Source organism: Magnolia sinica, chromosome 5 (assembly GCF_029962835.1).
Source record: "Magnolia sinica isolate HGM2019 chromosome 5, MsV1, whole genome shotgun sequence".
NCBI lineage: Eukaryota > Viridiplantae > Streptophyta > Magnoliopsida > Magnoliales > Magnoliaceae > Magnolia > Magnolia sinica.
In genome coordinates, this window is record NC_080577.1 from 10,442,105 (window position 1) to 10,459,885 (window position 17,781).

General features: G+C 41.1%; 1 protein-coding gene across 1 annotated transcript; it reads right to left on the bottom strand.

Moving 5' to 3' along the window:
- Positions 1-8,784: 8,784 nt before the first annotated feature.
- Positions 8,785-9,465, bottom strand: LOC131245412 (16.9 kDa class I heat shock protein 2-like). The gene has a single exon (XM_058244864.1). It carries the CDS (start codon positions 9,416-9,418, stop codon positions 8,954-8,956), a length of 465 nt encoding a protein of 154 aa, XP_058100847.1. The 5' UTR covers positions 9,419-9,465; the 3' UTR covers positions 8,785-8,953.
- Positions 9,466-17,781: the final 8,316 nt, after the last annotated feature.

The following is a 17,781-nucleotide window of genomic DNA, read 5'->3' on the forward strand; positions in this document are numbered from 1 at the left end:
AACTACGATTGCATTTCCTGTTTGGACTGAGCACCTCTTTACCTAAAAGCAAAAGCACCACCCAGCAAGAGTCCATTTCCTTTATTTTTGATGGGGGAATGTGTGAGTTGCCATACGTTTGATCTTCTATGAGGCCTGCTGTGATTTATGTGTTTAATCCAAACCGTGAATCAGATGACTTACTGAGAATCAGATTGATCCAATTCTCAGGTGGGTCACACCACATGGAACAATGTAAAATCATGCCTAAAACTCAGGCGGGTCACACCACATGGAACAATGTAAAATCATGCCTAAAACTCAGGTGGGTCACACCATGGAACCATGTAAGATGATGACTAAAAGCTCTAAATTCACATGGTGTGGCCCACTTGAGCTATGGAATGAATTATAGATTTGCATCATTCATTCATCCTCGTGGGACGGGGTCTGATGAGTGGATTGGATAGTATACAAAAAGCATTTGGTCCCCACACACAATTTGAAACTTCTATGGCGGGCACCCGGTCCCCATTGTTTTCCATTGTTACCAGTGATATGGCCCATCTAAGTTTTAGATCTGATATGTTTGGTCTCCGAGACTAATAGGATAGTCCTCGTCTGATCAACGGTTTGGATGGAACCGAAACATCACACTGAGACCCACACAGCTCAAATGTAGGGGAGCTTACACATGTTCCAAAATATGTGATCATTCCTTGTTTTTAATTCATATCATATTATAAGCAACTCTCTGAAACCTGCCCACTCTAATAGCTAGATAAATAAATATAGTAGTGTGGCCGTTCTGTTCTGGACATTTCTCTACTGAGAGATGCCAAAGATATATAATTGAGAAGGGAATGAAACAGGTGGCCACCGGCACACGTGCCTGAGTTCCACGCCTGTGTGACAGTGAAAGTTTAATAATTTCTGTCTATACCTTTCTCAGGCCTGCTTGACTGTGTAGATATGCAAAGTGGATATTGGAGTGCTTTGGGATCGACCTGAACAGGTCAATATACTATCTGTAGAGTGGGATATCGAAATCCTCCTTCAAAGCTAACAGTCTAGCAAGTCATCCAACCGTAGACTTGCATGCTTATATGACAATGCTGACCGTCTAAATTGTGGACCCCCAATAGATAGAAAATAAACCGAAAATCAGAACTATAGGATTATAGTACCAATCATCGAATTCGTAAAAATATCAAATAGAATATATTGTTGAATAGAATGGTCAGCTGTCCAAATTTAACAGGTAAAATCAAATGCTGAATATAATTCAATGTTAATTAATTTTGGACAAGGATGCATCCACGATGGCCTAGGACAATCAGATATGAAAATACCCCTACATTACATTTAAACTATATATTAGGTGGGAAAAAAGGCGTTTCATACATTTTTGCTATACAGATAACCTTAAGTATTTTAAGGATAGGGTACGTGTAACGCCCCAATTTTTGGGACCCGAGTATGCGACTCGTTTCCTAAAGACCTGGGTGTTAAGTAATAATCAAAAGATAATCAAATCAAATCAAAGTGCGATTAATGGAAACTAAGCGTAGTATAAATGTAACCCAACCAAAAAATATTCTGGGCCACTTAGCTGGGGCCCATATACAAAATTTCAAATTTCAAAATGTACTGAAAATTTCGTAAATAACTAATTTATTGATTTAATCCAAAGTAAACGGCCGCCTCCTGTTGCGGCTCATCATCATAAAGCTCTTCCTTGACTGCAGCCACCTCTGGGTCCGCTGCGTATCTATCTACCCCAGTACTTTCATCCTCTATACTGTTGAACATTGATGAATGAGTGATCAGAGCTCAGTGTGATTTCCCCTCAAAATTATACACCGCTGCCCTAGACAAGAAATAACATAAAATATCTAGACAACCAAAACATAACAAATGTGGTCTATTATGTGCATGGATGCGTGAATGTAATCATTGCCTCGGGGATTCTTATCCGTGCGGACAGTGGGCTCGTCACCCATGCAATCATCGACCTGGGAATATTCATCCAGTCAGACAGAGGCTAGCCGTTAGCGAAGCACATCATGTGCTTATATCATGTAACCGCATAACGATTGACTATCGTACATCACGTATGTTGGCGATAGATGCTGGTCTGTACCATACATGATTAGCCAAACCCTTATTAAACTAGCTATAATTAGCCAGTTTAAATAAACCCAAGGTCACTACGGGGGCTCGTCACCAGCGTAGGCCGACGGCTCGGGCATAGTGTCCCATGACCACCATCCCCGGCTCATTAGCTTGCCGTCTTAGGGTGTATATAGGACCCATCAACATGTGGCCAATCAATTCTCAATATAAGGAAACTACCACCATATGCTGACTATGAATGAAGTATAGAAATCATTAAATGCAGCTATTAAAGTAAGACGGTATATATGGTTCAATACGAGTAAACATTGGTGAGTATAAGCGTTGCATGGTCCACTCTATAGTCAGGTAAGTGGAATCACTCCATAGATGGTAAGCCCCATAAATCAATCCCCACTAATCATAACCTCTATGTTGAGAGACTATTTTCATCACATCCATTCCGTTACACCCCTACTTAGAGGTCCTGGCCTGGTTTAGGCCGAAGGTGAGGCCCAGGTGGGCCATATCACACCTTCTGGGGCTTTATTTGGCCCATACATCGCGACCCAATGGTCAGATGGGCCCGAGATTTTGTTTTGACGGTTGAGTGGAGATTTGAGAGGTTTCAAGTGCCTGGTTGGCCACTAATTGATCCTCGAGTGTTTATAATAAGTGTACTGTGCCGGTATGGATGACCTATAATGTCTTTAACTTGAAGTGTTCAGTTAAACTTACACTCTTGACTGATGTAAGGTCCATTTCAGCTCCTAGACACTGTGATGGGTGGCCTCAATGTTGATTGGAAGTCCCATCCCGCACTTTGTTAAGTTTAGGTCGCTTAGTTAATCGATCTCAGTTTTCATGAACGTGGGTTTAAAAGGTAACACCCGTGTAACGGAGATACGGGGTGTTACAGTACGACATCATAGGTGATGGGTATTTAAGAAAACTTGAAATATAATTGGTGTGGGAGGGACTCTATTTATTTGTAAAAACCTTCCAGTCTTCCCAACAAATATATGTGTATGTATTACCTATTGAATCTCTCTCTCCCGAACAGTGCTGATTCTCTTACCGGTTCCTCTCTAAACCCCCTCTCTCTTCACCTGCGTTCCACATGGCATACCTAATATGCTTATGATATAATTTCAATTATCCATCTATTAATCATCTAATTAAAGTTACACCTTAAGATTTTATGGTACTTTCTTTCATACTTTTGATTTTTACAGGGGTCATTGTTTTGTTTACAAGATTCACATCCATGCCTTTCCTAATTTTCTAGTAGAATCCTCTACAACAACTGTATTATGCAGCTATATATCCAACACCCAAGCTCTATGAGCCGACCACATTGTCTGCAGGACGTACTCTATATCTATAAGATGTGCCCCCTCAAAGCTCGGCCACATGACAAAAAAGCAACCGGTTAAATATAATTCACGTGGCCTACACCACATGGAACAAGGACTACAGGACACAAACTATAAATTTTTGTATGGGGATATCATGGGATGTGTTTATCTCATAAGAACCGTTCATTGGATCTAACTCACAATAATGAGGGGAAAATAATAATAATCAACCTGATCTAAAACTCAAATGGGCCACACCACACTACATGAACTTTTAAGAAGTTTCCACACCATCCTATATTGTCCCTAGTGGTGAGGCCAATCCGAGTGTGTATCTTTCTTATTTATTTATTTAAATCAAGCTGACCTTATGGATATATACTATACATGTAAAAGTGTAAATGCTCAAGGGGCGGATTTCCTCCTCCTTCCGGAGTCTCCTAGGGCCTCCAAATTATAGTTGAACCATCTAATGGCTGCACTTTGTCGAACGATATATATTTATAATAAGGTAATATATATATATATATATATATATATAAAAGGCTAAAATCATTGAGATTTCTGATATGACAGGATCCGAAGTTTCAACAAATTATCAGCAAATTACAGAGCATATGTCCTACGCAAATTTAGAATACATACATACGCATGTGTGCTAAGCTATCATAGACTGTAAGCTATTTAGGCTCAAAATCGAGTTCTACTTGAACCTAAAGATAGGGCCTCCATGAAAAGCCTCGCGAAGGGGTGGAGAAGAGAAATAATGATGCATGCAAATGCCGCCCATAACACCTCATGCAATTTACTCGTATCCTTGGATGCTGACTCCCGGAGGAGGGGTGATTGATTTGATTGCCTTGGCTGTGCAATACCTTTTACAAGGTTTTCACTAAATAGCTTGTCTTAGCATCTTATGGAGTTGCCACTAGCAAAAAAAAAAAAGCTACAAAAAACATGGAATCGCTTAAAGATTGAAAAAAAAATTCAAAGAATTCATAACTCGAGTGACTCTTGGTTTTATTTCCGCCATATATTCCGAGTAAGGGTCACGGTTACAAAAAAGGAAAAGGTTAGACACCCTTTTCCACCTGTATAGAACATAGTCTCTACTTTATGGGGCTGTACTTCAAAGGGGATTCAAAAAAACTTTCAGTAAAATACTAAGATCTACATGTATAAAAGAGATAGCCTATCAACTCTTAAATAAACTCAAATCAAATATAATTTTTTTTTAAAAAAAGTATAGCTTTTGATGAACATATTAAAAAAAAAAACACTATACTTTCAGTTACTTCTTTAAGTCATATATATATATATATATATATATATATATATATTGTTACGCAATGTTGGAGCAGAGCCTACTAATAGTATTGAAAATGAAAATAATAAGAATAATGAGATCAAAAAAATAGAATGAGCTTCATTGTGGATGTACAGACTAAAGAAAGGGGTAGGTCGAGAATAAGGTTTAAGTGAAGGAAACTGGGGGAGAGAGAAGGAAATGGGAAGAGAGAGAGAAGGGAAGTCGGGCTTCCTAGCTGCTTTCTCAGTTTCGAACAAAACCCAGTGTAAAAGGTTATTCCTTCTTTTCTTTCACTCTCTAACTTTCTTTTTTCACCTCCTTTTTTTTCCTTACGAGAAGTCCCTTTAAATGGACATTTGGAGAGGGATGCATAAGACTAAATTGGCAGGTTTGGTTTATCCGAGCCTGAGTTTTATCGTACTAACTCATCATATAAGTTTAAGTTGGGATGAACCGAAAAACAATTGAAGAGATTAAAAGAAACGAACTAAAATTGGAGCGCTTTGATTTGGCCAACACATGCAACCCGCAACCGACTGCATGGCAGCTAGTTCTAATCATAATCGGCCATACGGTAATCGGCTTTGACCAAGCCTTCCACCCAGTGGCCAAAAATCAAGGTTGGTGTGCCAGCCCTATGGTAGCCGGCTTTCAACCATGTATTTGCTTTGATTTGGGGCCCGCCAAAGTTACAAAGCTCAAGTAGATAATGTTTTGATAATGGAGTATCTACAAAAACTCATTAGATGATGGTGTGTTGGATGTCCAGCATACAACATGGTGGGCCTCACAGAAAAGTGTTGTGAGTGTTGGGTAAAATAAGTTTTTTTTTATTTAAAGTAAATACATGTAATTGTATTCTATAGTGAAAGCATTATAATTACATTCATTGTCAATTTAAAAAGAGAAGAATTACTCTATTCTTTCATCATCAAATCTTTCAAGTTAAACTACAATGGTAGTAGACTCCCAGGAGTTTCAACATGAGGTCTTGGATTTGAGTCTTTGACTTGGTGGTAGGCTCTAGGAGTTTTAACTTGAGGTCTTGAGTTCGAGTTCCCATGGGTTCGAGTCCTTGCCTTGATGGTAGACTCTCGGGAGTAGATTCAACACAAGGTCTTAGGTTCGAGTCCTCATAGGTGGTGAAATGCCATTACAATTTGTGTGTGGGGGTATGTGTAAATAAAAAAAATAAAAATAAAAAACACCTTTCAGTACAACTAGTTTAAGAATTTGAAAATGCTCACGTATTAATCACTTCCGGTGAGGAGTCTCAAACACGAGACTTCCCGCTTTGATGCCAATTTTAATGCAGGAAAATTAATCACTTGCTTTAAAAACTCGAACTGTTAGAGCACGACGAATTAATCCCTTTATCTCATAGCCTAGGCTCCACATCTTATGGGTTAAGACCTCGTCCAAACCCCCCTCGCGAGCTCCAAATCACATGGGTACCGCCCACCCCGAGTGTGTCCCTGCATCCCACAGGCTACCCCACTCGAGTCTGGTGTGAAATGCGTATTAATTTGATGCGGGACAATTAACCATTTGCTCTAAAAGCTCAAACTATTAGAGTATGACGAATTAATCCCTTTATCTCATTAAGGCATCGGCCGAATCCCCCTTGTGAGCCCCAAATCACATGGGCACCACCTCACACGAGCCACCCGCCTTACACGGGTCGCCTACCTCGAATGTGTCCCCGCATCCCATAGGCTACCCTACTCGTGTCCAGTGTCAAATGCACATTAATCACCCTCGGTGAGTAGTATCAAATAAGAGACCTCCCCCGTGGGCCCCAAATCACATGGGTCACCTACTCCGAACGTCCCTGCATATCCCACAGGCTACCCCACTCGAGCCCGATGTGAAAATGACCCTCATAATCCCACCATGCATAGTGTTTTGTGAAATCCCCCAACCCTTAGGTGAGTCACCCATGTAAGACATAGGCTTTAAAAAAAAAAAAAAAAAAAAAAACCTCACCCCATTGATGATTCAGGGGGATCATATATTCAAAAAATAGGGCAACACTCACCCTCCCTCCAAAGCGTTTCCCTTGCAGTGGCCCCGTAAATTATGGATGGGCCTGGTTTTTAGGCACAAGGCCCCATAATTTAGAGTTTCACCTAATACTTGGAGTGAATTGTATATAATCATCACAGTGAGCTGTGTAAAAATCAAGGGTGGACATCTCTATCGCCTACCATTTCTCTTGGTATAGCCCACCAGAATCACACAACTACTTTATTTTTTAATATGAACCTAACATGATATCACCCATCTGGTCAGAGTCGATCTTACATACACATCATCCTGGACCCCATGAGAAGTGAAGGTCCTGGCACAATAACTTTCCTTTTTCAAGGAGGTCTCCACGCCAAGAGGAGAATGAGTTGTGCTGCTATATAGGTCACTTCCGGTAATTCTAACCTTTCATGTAATTACAACATCCAATCCATCTAACATGTTGACTCCATCATGAACATCACCTTTTGAAAAATTCATTAACAGCCATTCACTGTGTAAATCGAGCTTATGCATCTGATTTTTTTATTTTTTTTCCTTTTTATAGTGTGGCCTAATTGATATATAGGTAGGACTAAACACTGCATTAGGCTATCCTTATGGTGGGGCCAACCTTCTGGAAGTACTAGATCTGACATGAAACTAATACTTTTAGAAGCTAACACGCAGGGAAACTATAACTTGTGGGCCAATCTGTTGGACTAAAACTTTTAAAAGTTAAAACATGGGCAAACTGTAACCTGTGGTCCAACCTATTGGACTTGTAACCTGTGGTCCAACCTATTGGACTTAAAACTCTTCTTCTTGCAAATATATCACTATTTTGGGACCCGTGTGGGAGACAAATGCCCACTCTTGATTTTTTATTTATTTATTTTTTTCCTGGGGGCCATGATGATGTATATGTAAGATCCACTCTAGCCATTAGAGTAATATTATGTTAGGCGTTAGAGTAATATTATGTTAGGCCTATTGACCAAAAAATTAAGCTGACATGTCATTCAGGTGAGCAATACCAAGAGAATTAGTTGGGATAGAGAAATCATCATGGTTATAGTTGTGACCAAGACATCCACCCTTGATTTCTATGATTATATGCAATCCACTTCAAGCATTAGATGAAACACTAGAGATCCACTTCAAGCATTAGATGAAAGACCAGAACTTAAGCCTCGGGCTTAAAAATCAGGCCCATCCATGGCCACACAAAGGGGAATAGGATAGTGAGTGTTTTTTTGAACTGGTCCACCTGAATCACGGATGGGGTAGAGCTTTTGGCCTTGGCTCTAACAAGGTGTATTTCACATAAATAATATGTGAAATAGTATTAATTAACATAAATTAATTAATTTCAAATTCCTCACCTTTATTAATATTAATTAAAAATAATTAGTTAATTTCAAATTCCTACTCTGGTTGGAGTAAGCTCTAGTCCAACTAGTTGGAACTGAGTGCCCCGTTTATAAAAATCATTAAGAAGTCAATTAGGGCCCGTCTGGGTTGGCTGGTGTACCTCACCCCACCAACCTAGCTCCTAGCTGGTATATTGACATCACGCAAGTTCTGTAGGTCCTATCATGAGGTATGTGTTATATCAACAGCGTTGACAAGGTATGTGTTATTCAAACCGTCTGTCCATTTGGCCTAAAATTTAGACAAATCTAAAGATCAAGTGGACCACATTGCAAAAAGCAATTGGAAATTTGGGTCGCAAAAGTTTCGGATCAATAGAATATTTGTTTTTCCTCTTCATCCAAGTCCATGTGTGGCCCTACGACTGTTTAAACGATGAAAATCACTCCCTACTGCTATCTTTAGATACGACTCCTTTTTTAGGCTCATGCTCTAAAATGATCTTGCCAGATGGATGAGCAGTGTGGATATAATCACTCCCATGTGTGTGAGTTTCACTTGGGTACTCATTGCTATGTTGTTCAGCTTCCGTTCTTGGTAGCCAGCATTTACGCGCCCCATAACATTTTAAGACAAGCACTCTAATTTATTAAGAGTCGTTCATTTAGATTTCACATAGAAACATACATCTACGCATCTTCCTCACCATCTAGATTCCAAACAACTTATGTTACCACATTTACATACTACCACACCCTTCAGTAACACATACGAACACGAAAACACGAGAGAAAAAGAGTCCTACCACTTCTCAACCGGAAATTTCAATGGCCTTCGCCTCGGGCTGCTTCACTTCCTTCTTCGGCACCGTTACCGTCAGCACCCCGTTCTCCATCGTCGCCTTCACCTCTTCAACCTTCGCATTATCAGGCAGCCGGAACCGCCTCAGGAACTTGCCGCTGCTCCTCTCTATACGGTGCCACTTGTCGTTCTTCTCTTCGATCTCTTTCTTCCTCTCTCCACTGATCCTAAGGATGTTGCCCTCTTCAACCTCCACCTTCACTTCCTCTTTCTTCACCCCTGGAAGATCTGCCTTAAATACATGAGCTTCTGGCGTCTCTTTCCAGTCTATTTGGGCGTTTGCAAATGCAGCGATCTCGTCATTTCGGTTCGTTGTTGCAAGGGTGTTGAAGGGGAAGAATTCGAAAGGGTCCCACAGATCCAGGTTGGTTGGATCGTAGTAGCTTCGGCGACCGAAAAAGGGAATGATCGACATTTTCTGTTAAGGGAAAGCTAAGAACAGTGCTCGATGATGGATTTTAAAGGAAAGCAGATACATCCTTATGAGGGAGGAGAGAGAGACTTGAAGTTTCCAGAGCCATTTCCTACATGTGGTTGTCTTCGGGCATGGATGCAGCGTGTCGCTCCTCCGAACATCGACGGGCATGGATGCAACGTGTCGCACCTCCGAACATTCTCGATTTGTGATAAACTCTGGAAATTTCAAAGATGATATCCAGAACCTACCAGAGAATGGATTGCGTACCTCGGTAGGCTTTCGCTTACTGACTAAACTCTATGGGCCCACCGTGTTTGTATTTGTATAATCCACTTCGTCCATCCGTTTTTTACTGATTATTTTAGGGCAAGGACCCGAAATTGAAGCAAATCCAAAGCTCAGGTTAATCACATCACAGAAAACTGGGGATAATGATGTCCACCGTTGAAACCCACAGTGATGTTTATTTGTCATCTAACCTGTTCATAAGGTCACACAGACCTGGATGGATGAAGAGAAAAAATAAATATAATCTTGATCAACTTCTGTGGCACCTAAGAAGTTTTCAACGGCAGGCGTTTAATTCACTGTTTCCTGTGTTGTGGTCCATTTGAAGTATGGATATTCGTAAGTTTTGGTATCTAACTCTAAAATGAGTTGATAAAACGGATAGACGGAATGGATAAGACACACACATCACTGCAGGCCCGACAGAGTTTATTAAACGGAATGAATAAGACACGCACATCACTGTAGGCCGCACAGAGTTTACTCAGTACGTTTTCGTTTACTGAGTTACTCAGTACGCAGTCCGCTTCCGGCTGCAGCTGGTTGGCCTCGACGGTCAGCCCGACCGGAACCGATTTCCAGCCCATGGTGTTCCACCAGAGCCCGAACCCGAAACCCGAAACCAACCCGAAATCCGATTTCCAGCCCATGGTGCTCAACCCGGACCCGGACCCGACACGAAATCTTCTGCAGTCTAACCTAAATACATGTGACTCTTCCCGACTTAACCTTGATTTGCCAATCTTGAACCCAACCCGAATTCAAATTGGGCTGGCGTTTTGCAGCCCCAAGTTGCAGTTGGGTCAATTGGGTTCGGGTCACCTAGGTTGCAGTCCTCTCAACAGGCCCATAGGGTTGGATCCAATGGGCTTGCATGAGGTAGTACTGTGGTAGGCCTATGTCAGGCCAACGAGGTGAGACAACCACGAACGGTCCTTGAAGTCCAATCTGATCACGAAATGTATGGCCTCGAGCCCACCTAGTCATCAGCTGACTAGGTGGGCTGTTTTTTGATGGGTGTGGCCAAGTTAGGCAAAGTGGCTGAGAGCATCAAACGCGGGTCCAGGCACAACGGGCCCCAGTTGCACGTGCCATCCACTGGTTAGTTACTGGTGATTGTTGGTGCCCAATCCATGTTAGGACCCACAACATGGAGAGTTTGATCATCCACCTTTTAGCCACGTTGCCCACCGATACGGTGGACCCCGGTCTCATTGCCATGAGGCACGCTCGAGTAGTACTGGGCAGATGCAGAGCCCTCATGACTTTTGAAGTCAGTCCAACCCGTCCATCAGATGTCTCACTTCAAACTTGACGAAAAGCAGTCTGGTCCAACATTCAAGTTGCCCACAACACAGGGAGCAATGTGAAAGAGGACGCCCACCCTTGATTTACGAAGGGGTCCACCTGAATTTCAAAATAGCCTGATTTTCGGCATGACACTTATACAGACCAGATGAAGAGTCTGAATGGTCTGGATTTCTAATAAACATTAATGTCCCTCCACTCAAATCAAGGGTGTGGACACTCCCTCACTTGTTCCCTATGGTGTGACCCACCAGATTCACAAAGTGGCCTGATTTTATGGCCACGAGTGTAACATACGCTGAAGAAAATTACGGACTGGCTGGATTTTATCTGTACATTTCATGGGCCGTGCAGCTTCATCATGAGGTGACAATGGGTCGGATCAGCCCGCAAGTCAACCTACCCCACCCATTTCTGAGGTGGGTTTGGGCAAACCTAAATGGGTGGTGGGTCAGGCATAACTAAGATAATGTGGCCCATTTCAACAAACAGTTTGAGCTCAGATGAAACCTCCTGAACCACCGTTATATTATAGCTTGTCAATTGACTGGGCCAGATGACTGACCCAGCCCAGCCAAAACCCGAAACAAATCAACAAACAATAGATTTTAGATACATAAACAAGATTTATGTATATATGCATCCGCTTTGATGGAGCTGGGCATACCTTTAGCCTTATATTCCATTCTTAAGCTTGAGCACTGTCGGGTGGCTCTAGGTCAGGTTGGTTGCGACTGATTTGATTTCAATTAATTGGGTTGGGTTTGAACTAGCCTTGTTTGCCCATTTAGTAAATGGGTGCCAGCCCCCAATTATAATAAATAGAGCCACCAAAAGGGCCCAGCTTATGAGAATGCACGCAGAACCGAGTCCTGAGGTTCAAACCCAAATCTAACTGGGCTGTACCTGGACCAGTGTCTACCTATTGTTCAATTCCAGCTTATTTAAATCTATTGGCTGATCCCAGCGTGTCTCTGCCTTTTTGTACTCCTACACGAACTAAGGAATACAACCTGAACCCTTTCGTTAGTCAATCGAGCGGACTAGAGTCAGCTGTGGGCCCACTCCATTTACCAACCGTTAGGCCAGGCCAGACTCACGTTAAAGCCTGGATTCGGTCTTGGCCAGGCCTTAGTAGGAAATATTAATAAATTTAGGCCCATCTGGTCCCAGTTATGCTTTTAGTCTGAGAATCAGGCTCCACCCAGCTGGACTCAACCCTTGTGGGCCGGGCCCAGAGCATGATGGACCAGCTTGGCATACTTAGAGCCTAATAAGATGTCCAGCATTATTCGTTGATAGGGCTATCAACAGGGGATTTTGAACTGTTTAGGCCGGGCTTGGGGTTGGCTTTGGCCCAGTTTTCTGTTTGCGGTGGGGCTATTGGAAATTTTGATTTAGCCAAGCCAAGCCCAGACCATTGATGATTAAGAAAGGCCTTCATATGATACGTGGCTGGTATCTCTACAGTGTATGAAGGTTTTCTAATTCGGTGAGTTGGACTCAATGGTTTGCTAATCGAGGCCATTGATCTGTTGAATAGCACTCTCGATGGAGAATGTGGCTAATATCAACCTGATTTATGCTAGATGTGCCGACAGAAATTCGATTTCGGCCAACAACTGCCAATAATAACCCTTGAAAATATCTAATTCTCTTATATATATATATATATATATATATATATAAGGGCCCTATAAGCTGTGATGCATTTTTATCAACAAGCCGTAATAGAATTCACACGCGCACGAATTGCCATTTCCAGTGTAGTTATTTCAAATAAAATTTCCAGTGGACCAACTTTTTAAATAATATAGAATTCCAGAAAAAAAAAAGAAAAAAGAAAAAAAAGGAAAAAACCCTTTCGTCAACAGAATCCCCAGTTGGTCTACTCTTGCAATAAGCTAAATCTTGAACGTTTCACAACTTTTTCCCTCACTTTACTTACCCTCGTGTAATGAATATTGGATGTTAATTACTTTTTTTTTTGGTTTATAATCGCTTTCATATAAGGCCAAAAATTTACATGGATAGATCATCTGATGCTTGTTGATTTCTAACTTATCTGTGACGTAGATAGACATTGTCCATTAATATGCCAACCTCACATGGGTGATGTGGAGAGAGCTCATGCTGCTGGCTTTATTGTAGCGTTTCGGATTTGTATGGTGGCCAGTGTTGAAATTTAGGTTTAAAATTAAATAAGTTTGTTGAAATTTTTTATTTTTCCTGCAAAATGGTTTTTGAAAAAACAAAGGGAAAAATTGTGTTTTACATGGGATAGAGAGGGAGAAAAGTTGTAGTTTATAGGTGGTTGAGTAGATAATATTCTTAATGGAAAAATAGAAGATGAGATTCTCAGTTTGCTATGCATTGGAACACGTGGCTCGAGCATGGGCAAACGTGTGGGCAATGTGACTGTAATGGCGCACTTTGCAGGTCAAACGGTCACATCGTTGATCCAACTATTTGAAACACGCTAAAATTAGTGCCAATGATAAAAAATGTTTTAAAATATTTTGAAGCTAGCATTAATGATCACCTAACAACAGTCCACACATCACACGTTATATAGATTGGGCTATCCAAGTCTAGAATTATCCAAGTCCAACAGATTCAATCAGAATCAAATATGATCTTTCCAAACATTTTTTTTTCAATAAGTTGCTGAATAGCTCGAACATTATTTGAGTTACTGGGTTAAACCACTCATCAAATCTGCTAGACGACCAGCTACATTAATAGAGTTCTCAAGAAGATCCCTTTCTAATAATTGCACGTAGGATCTTAGAGAAAATTCTTGCCTTATCCTGTAAGCAATTCGCTTGTAGCCATTAGCAACCAAGAATCAAGTTTTAAGATTAGCGTATTTATATACGATTCAATCTAGTGTTAATTTGAATAATTTTATTAACGGACCCATAGCTCATAAATCACCAGAATCGGAAGCACTTAGCCACCAATCATGCGCCTTTTTTAATTTAATTGTGTACTGATATCGCACTCCTCTTTTGAACCGTTTGTTTGCATTCCACAAACTGAACCGTTGGATAAATTCTAGCTATTGATTCATTCACAATGGGGCTCCAGGAATATATGGCCTCGATTATCGAATGATGGGCCTCACTTTTACAAACTTTCCCAACTGTAACTCAAAGGAGCCTGTAAGAGACAAGTGAGCAGCAACGACAAGAGCAAGTCAAGGTTGGTGGCGATCAGTGGGCCATTTCTTTCTCTTATATAGAGCAAAGTATTTTTTCTTTTTTGGTAACTACTTCAACGCCATTTTCAAAATGGCAGTGATTGTCCGTCCTTACGTTGGGCATTCAATCCATGCACCCTATCCAGACCGCCCAAATGTCAGGGTACATTGCTGATTAGGCATAGGTAAGAAATCACAGCAATCGTGCAAGACTAACCATCCAATTGGTGGCTATCAAATGAACGGTTAAGGATTAAAAACAGTGACTTTCGGTTGTGATCTAGTAAGACCAGTGACTTTGACTCTGTAGTTTGCTTTACAACTATGGCTTGCGTCTTATACCATGCATTACGGATGACTCACCGACAGCTCTACAGAAGTCTTCCCGCCAAATCATTACTTACGTGGAAATCATGAAAGGGATCGCAGATAGTAATATCACACAGATCCTTGTATGTCAACTAAACATGCAAAGTCCCCTTAAGTGTCAGATTGATGGAATATCTGAGCTGTGAAAATGGTGGATCATCTCATGAAGATCAAAGGGAACAAAAATTTGAATAATCCACTTTCATTTCGGTCACACACATACGATGATCGCTTTAAACCATCTGTTGTGCATTGATTTGAACGGTGTATCTTACCTGATGAATGGACCCTCCTTGTTTTGATTCCATTTGATCCTGATGATGCAGCCTACGTTTTAGACGGCTCGGATTTTGTACAAAAGTCACAGATCTGCAGAAAACAGTGTATTTTAAGTTAACATGATGCAACCAGTGGTTGTTTAACCACACCTGCATTTTTGTTATTTTTGCAACTTTCTTTGACGGGAATCTAACTAGCTGGCATATACAGGGAGGCGGATTGGCTGGTGTACCACGCACCACCGATGTGGCTGGTGTGTTGACGTCACCAAGTTCTGTGGGTCTCATCATTAAGTATGAGTTATATCCAAACCGGTCCGTCCACTTGGTGAGCACGTTGTAATGCTTGAGCCGAAAGTTAGGACAGATCCAACAATCAAGTGGACCACACTGTAAAAAGCAGTGGAGGATTGAACGCCTACCATTGAAATCCTTTTGGGGTTAGAAATTTTGGATCAATATGATATTTGTTTTTTCTCTTCCTCCAGTTTGTATGATTTTATGAACAGATTGGATGGAAATTAAACAGTATGGTGAGCCCTACGAATGTGTTTAACGGTCAGAATCATTGTACCCGCTGTAATTTATGTAGTCCACTTGATAGTTGGAAATTACTTATTTTTGGGATCAAGATCTAAAATGGATGAATGGTGTAGATATGATAGCACCATTCCTATGCATATAATGCTACCCACACATTCAATGAGCAAATATTCTCTTAGTAATGTTATCCTAGGCAATTGTAGAGAGAGGAAGGAAGATAGAAAGGGAGAGAGATAATTCGGGATGGGTGAGGATAAAAAAAACAACTGAAAGAACCGGGCTACATATATATGGAGGTAGAAAAGGTTATCAATGATGGACAACTCATCTACACTTTCTTTTATTTTTTTTGCTATTTTGTAACTCACTTGAATTTTACACCTATCTTTTATTAGGTGACATCCTAACATGAAGTAATATAATTAACATGTGAATTGATGTTACACAAGGATCTAAAAGTCTAGTTTAATGTATTATACAATCTTAATTACTATAGAGATGCATGTAATTTTTGGGACGACTCTCCCGAAACTAATTGCATGGGCAAAATTATCCCTAGTTCTGCGTGATATGCAGTAGAGATACGTGATTTTTACACTGTGGAATATCCCCGGGTAACGCATGATAGATGATCAGCAGTCCAAAACACAGAACAGCAGCCATGATTATAACACAGCACATGCATATCCCAGATCCAAACCAAACATCAGATGGAAACTTCCTGGTGCATTTTCAGGCCCAAAAGGGATGCTGATCCATTCACGTCCTTTTTTTTTTCTCACGCGTATATGGCCCACACGATGAGTGGACTAGATTTTTGGCCAGGGCATGCTCAACGCAGGCACCAAATTAATCAAAGTCCCAATCGCTCACGTGTGCGCTCAATCACATGAAAGGCAGATATTTTGGACCGAATCCTCTACCACATGACCAGGCTTTGTTAGGCCCACAGGGTGTTCTTTAGCCTCTGTCGTGACTCAAGGTCGAGCATATGCTGCCGCCCATTGGGGCGCCCCACACGCTGAGTTTTCAGATGATACAAACTGTCACACTGTAGATTATTCGATCAATCTTAAGAACATTACACCGACTGGATGATTGTGATCATTACTATATCTAGGTTTATTAAGAAAAAAAAACTGAAGAAAGGTCTAATAGCTTAAATTCAACTCTAAAAATACAATGGCTAAAATTCAACTCTAAAAATCAAAGGTCACAATCATCATAAAAGCATATTTGCGAGATAATTGCTGATTTCCGTTAGTAATGAGAATGTGAATGGTTTAAATAATCGGGTCATCTCAGCGTGTGGGTCCAGTGGGTGGCGACACGAGCTGTATCCTGGCTAACGACAGAGGCGAAGATATCAGTTTGCAAAAGTAAACCGGAACCGACTGGTGGGGGCCACTGACGTCCGATGGTCAATAAAGATAAATCGGATTGGTACTGAGTAACTCCGTACGCTTTTATCATACTGAGTAAAATTTGGTAGGCCCACTGTGAATGTATATGGTAAATCCATTCCGTCCATCCATTTTTCCAGCTCATTTTAGGAGTTAAACCCAAAATTAAAGAATATCCAAAGCTCAAGTGGACCACACTACAGGAAAGAGTGGGAATAGTGATTTCTACAGTTGAAACCTTCGTACGGTCCACAGTGATTTTTATTTATCATCCAAACTGTTCGTAAAAATCACACAGACATGGATGAAAGGAAAACACAAATATCAGCTTGATCTAAAACTTCCATGGCCCCCCAACAAATTTTCAACAGTAGACGTTCAATTCACTCTGTTTCCTGTGGTGTGGCCCACTTGAGCTTTGGATGTGCTTTATTTTTTAGATGAAAAGCTAAAATTATCTGTTAAAATGGATGGACGGATTTGATAAAATACATAAATCACGATGGCCCCACGGAGTTTACTCAGTACGCAATCCGCTTCCCAATAAAGAGAATTGAATCATTGATACGCGTCCAATGACGCGTCGTTTTGCAATTTTTGAATGACTAAAAGAGGCAAGCTATGAATAGTTCAAGGTAAGCACATTATCATCCGGTCCACGGTATGGAAAATGGACCTCATGGTTTCGTCATCCAAACTGTTGATCTGATGGGCCCTAACGAGGCAGGACTATGGCCCCAAAAAATCAACTACGTTAGATACTCTCAGCCATCCAATTTTCAGCCATTTCTCCGTTAAATATGGGCTGTTGTAGTAGTCCTCTTCTTAACCGTCTATTTGCAGCCAACCCCAAAAGAAGGGGTAGGATTGTTTTATCTGTACAGGAGATTGTCCAGGTAGCCTACATGGGGACCATTCGACCGACAGCTTGGATCACCGATGCATGGATGGACCCACTACTCCATGTTC

Excerpts from the sequence above, each read along its gene's own strand:
- LOC131245412 (XM_058244864.1), bottom strand. The coding sequence starts at position 9,418 with ATGTCGATCATTCCCTTTTTCGGTCGCCGAAGCTACTACGATCCAACC.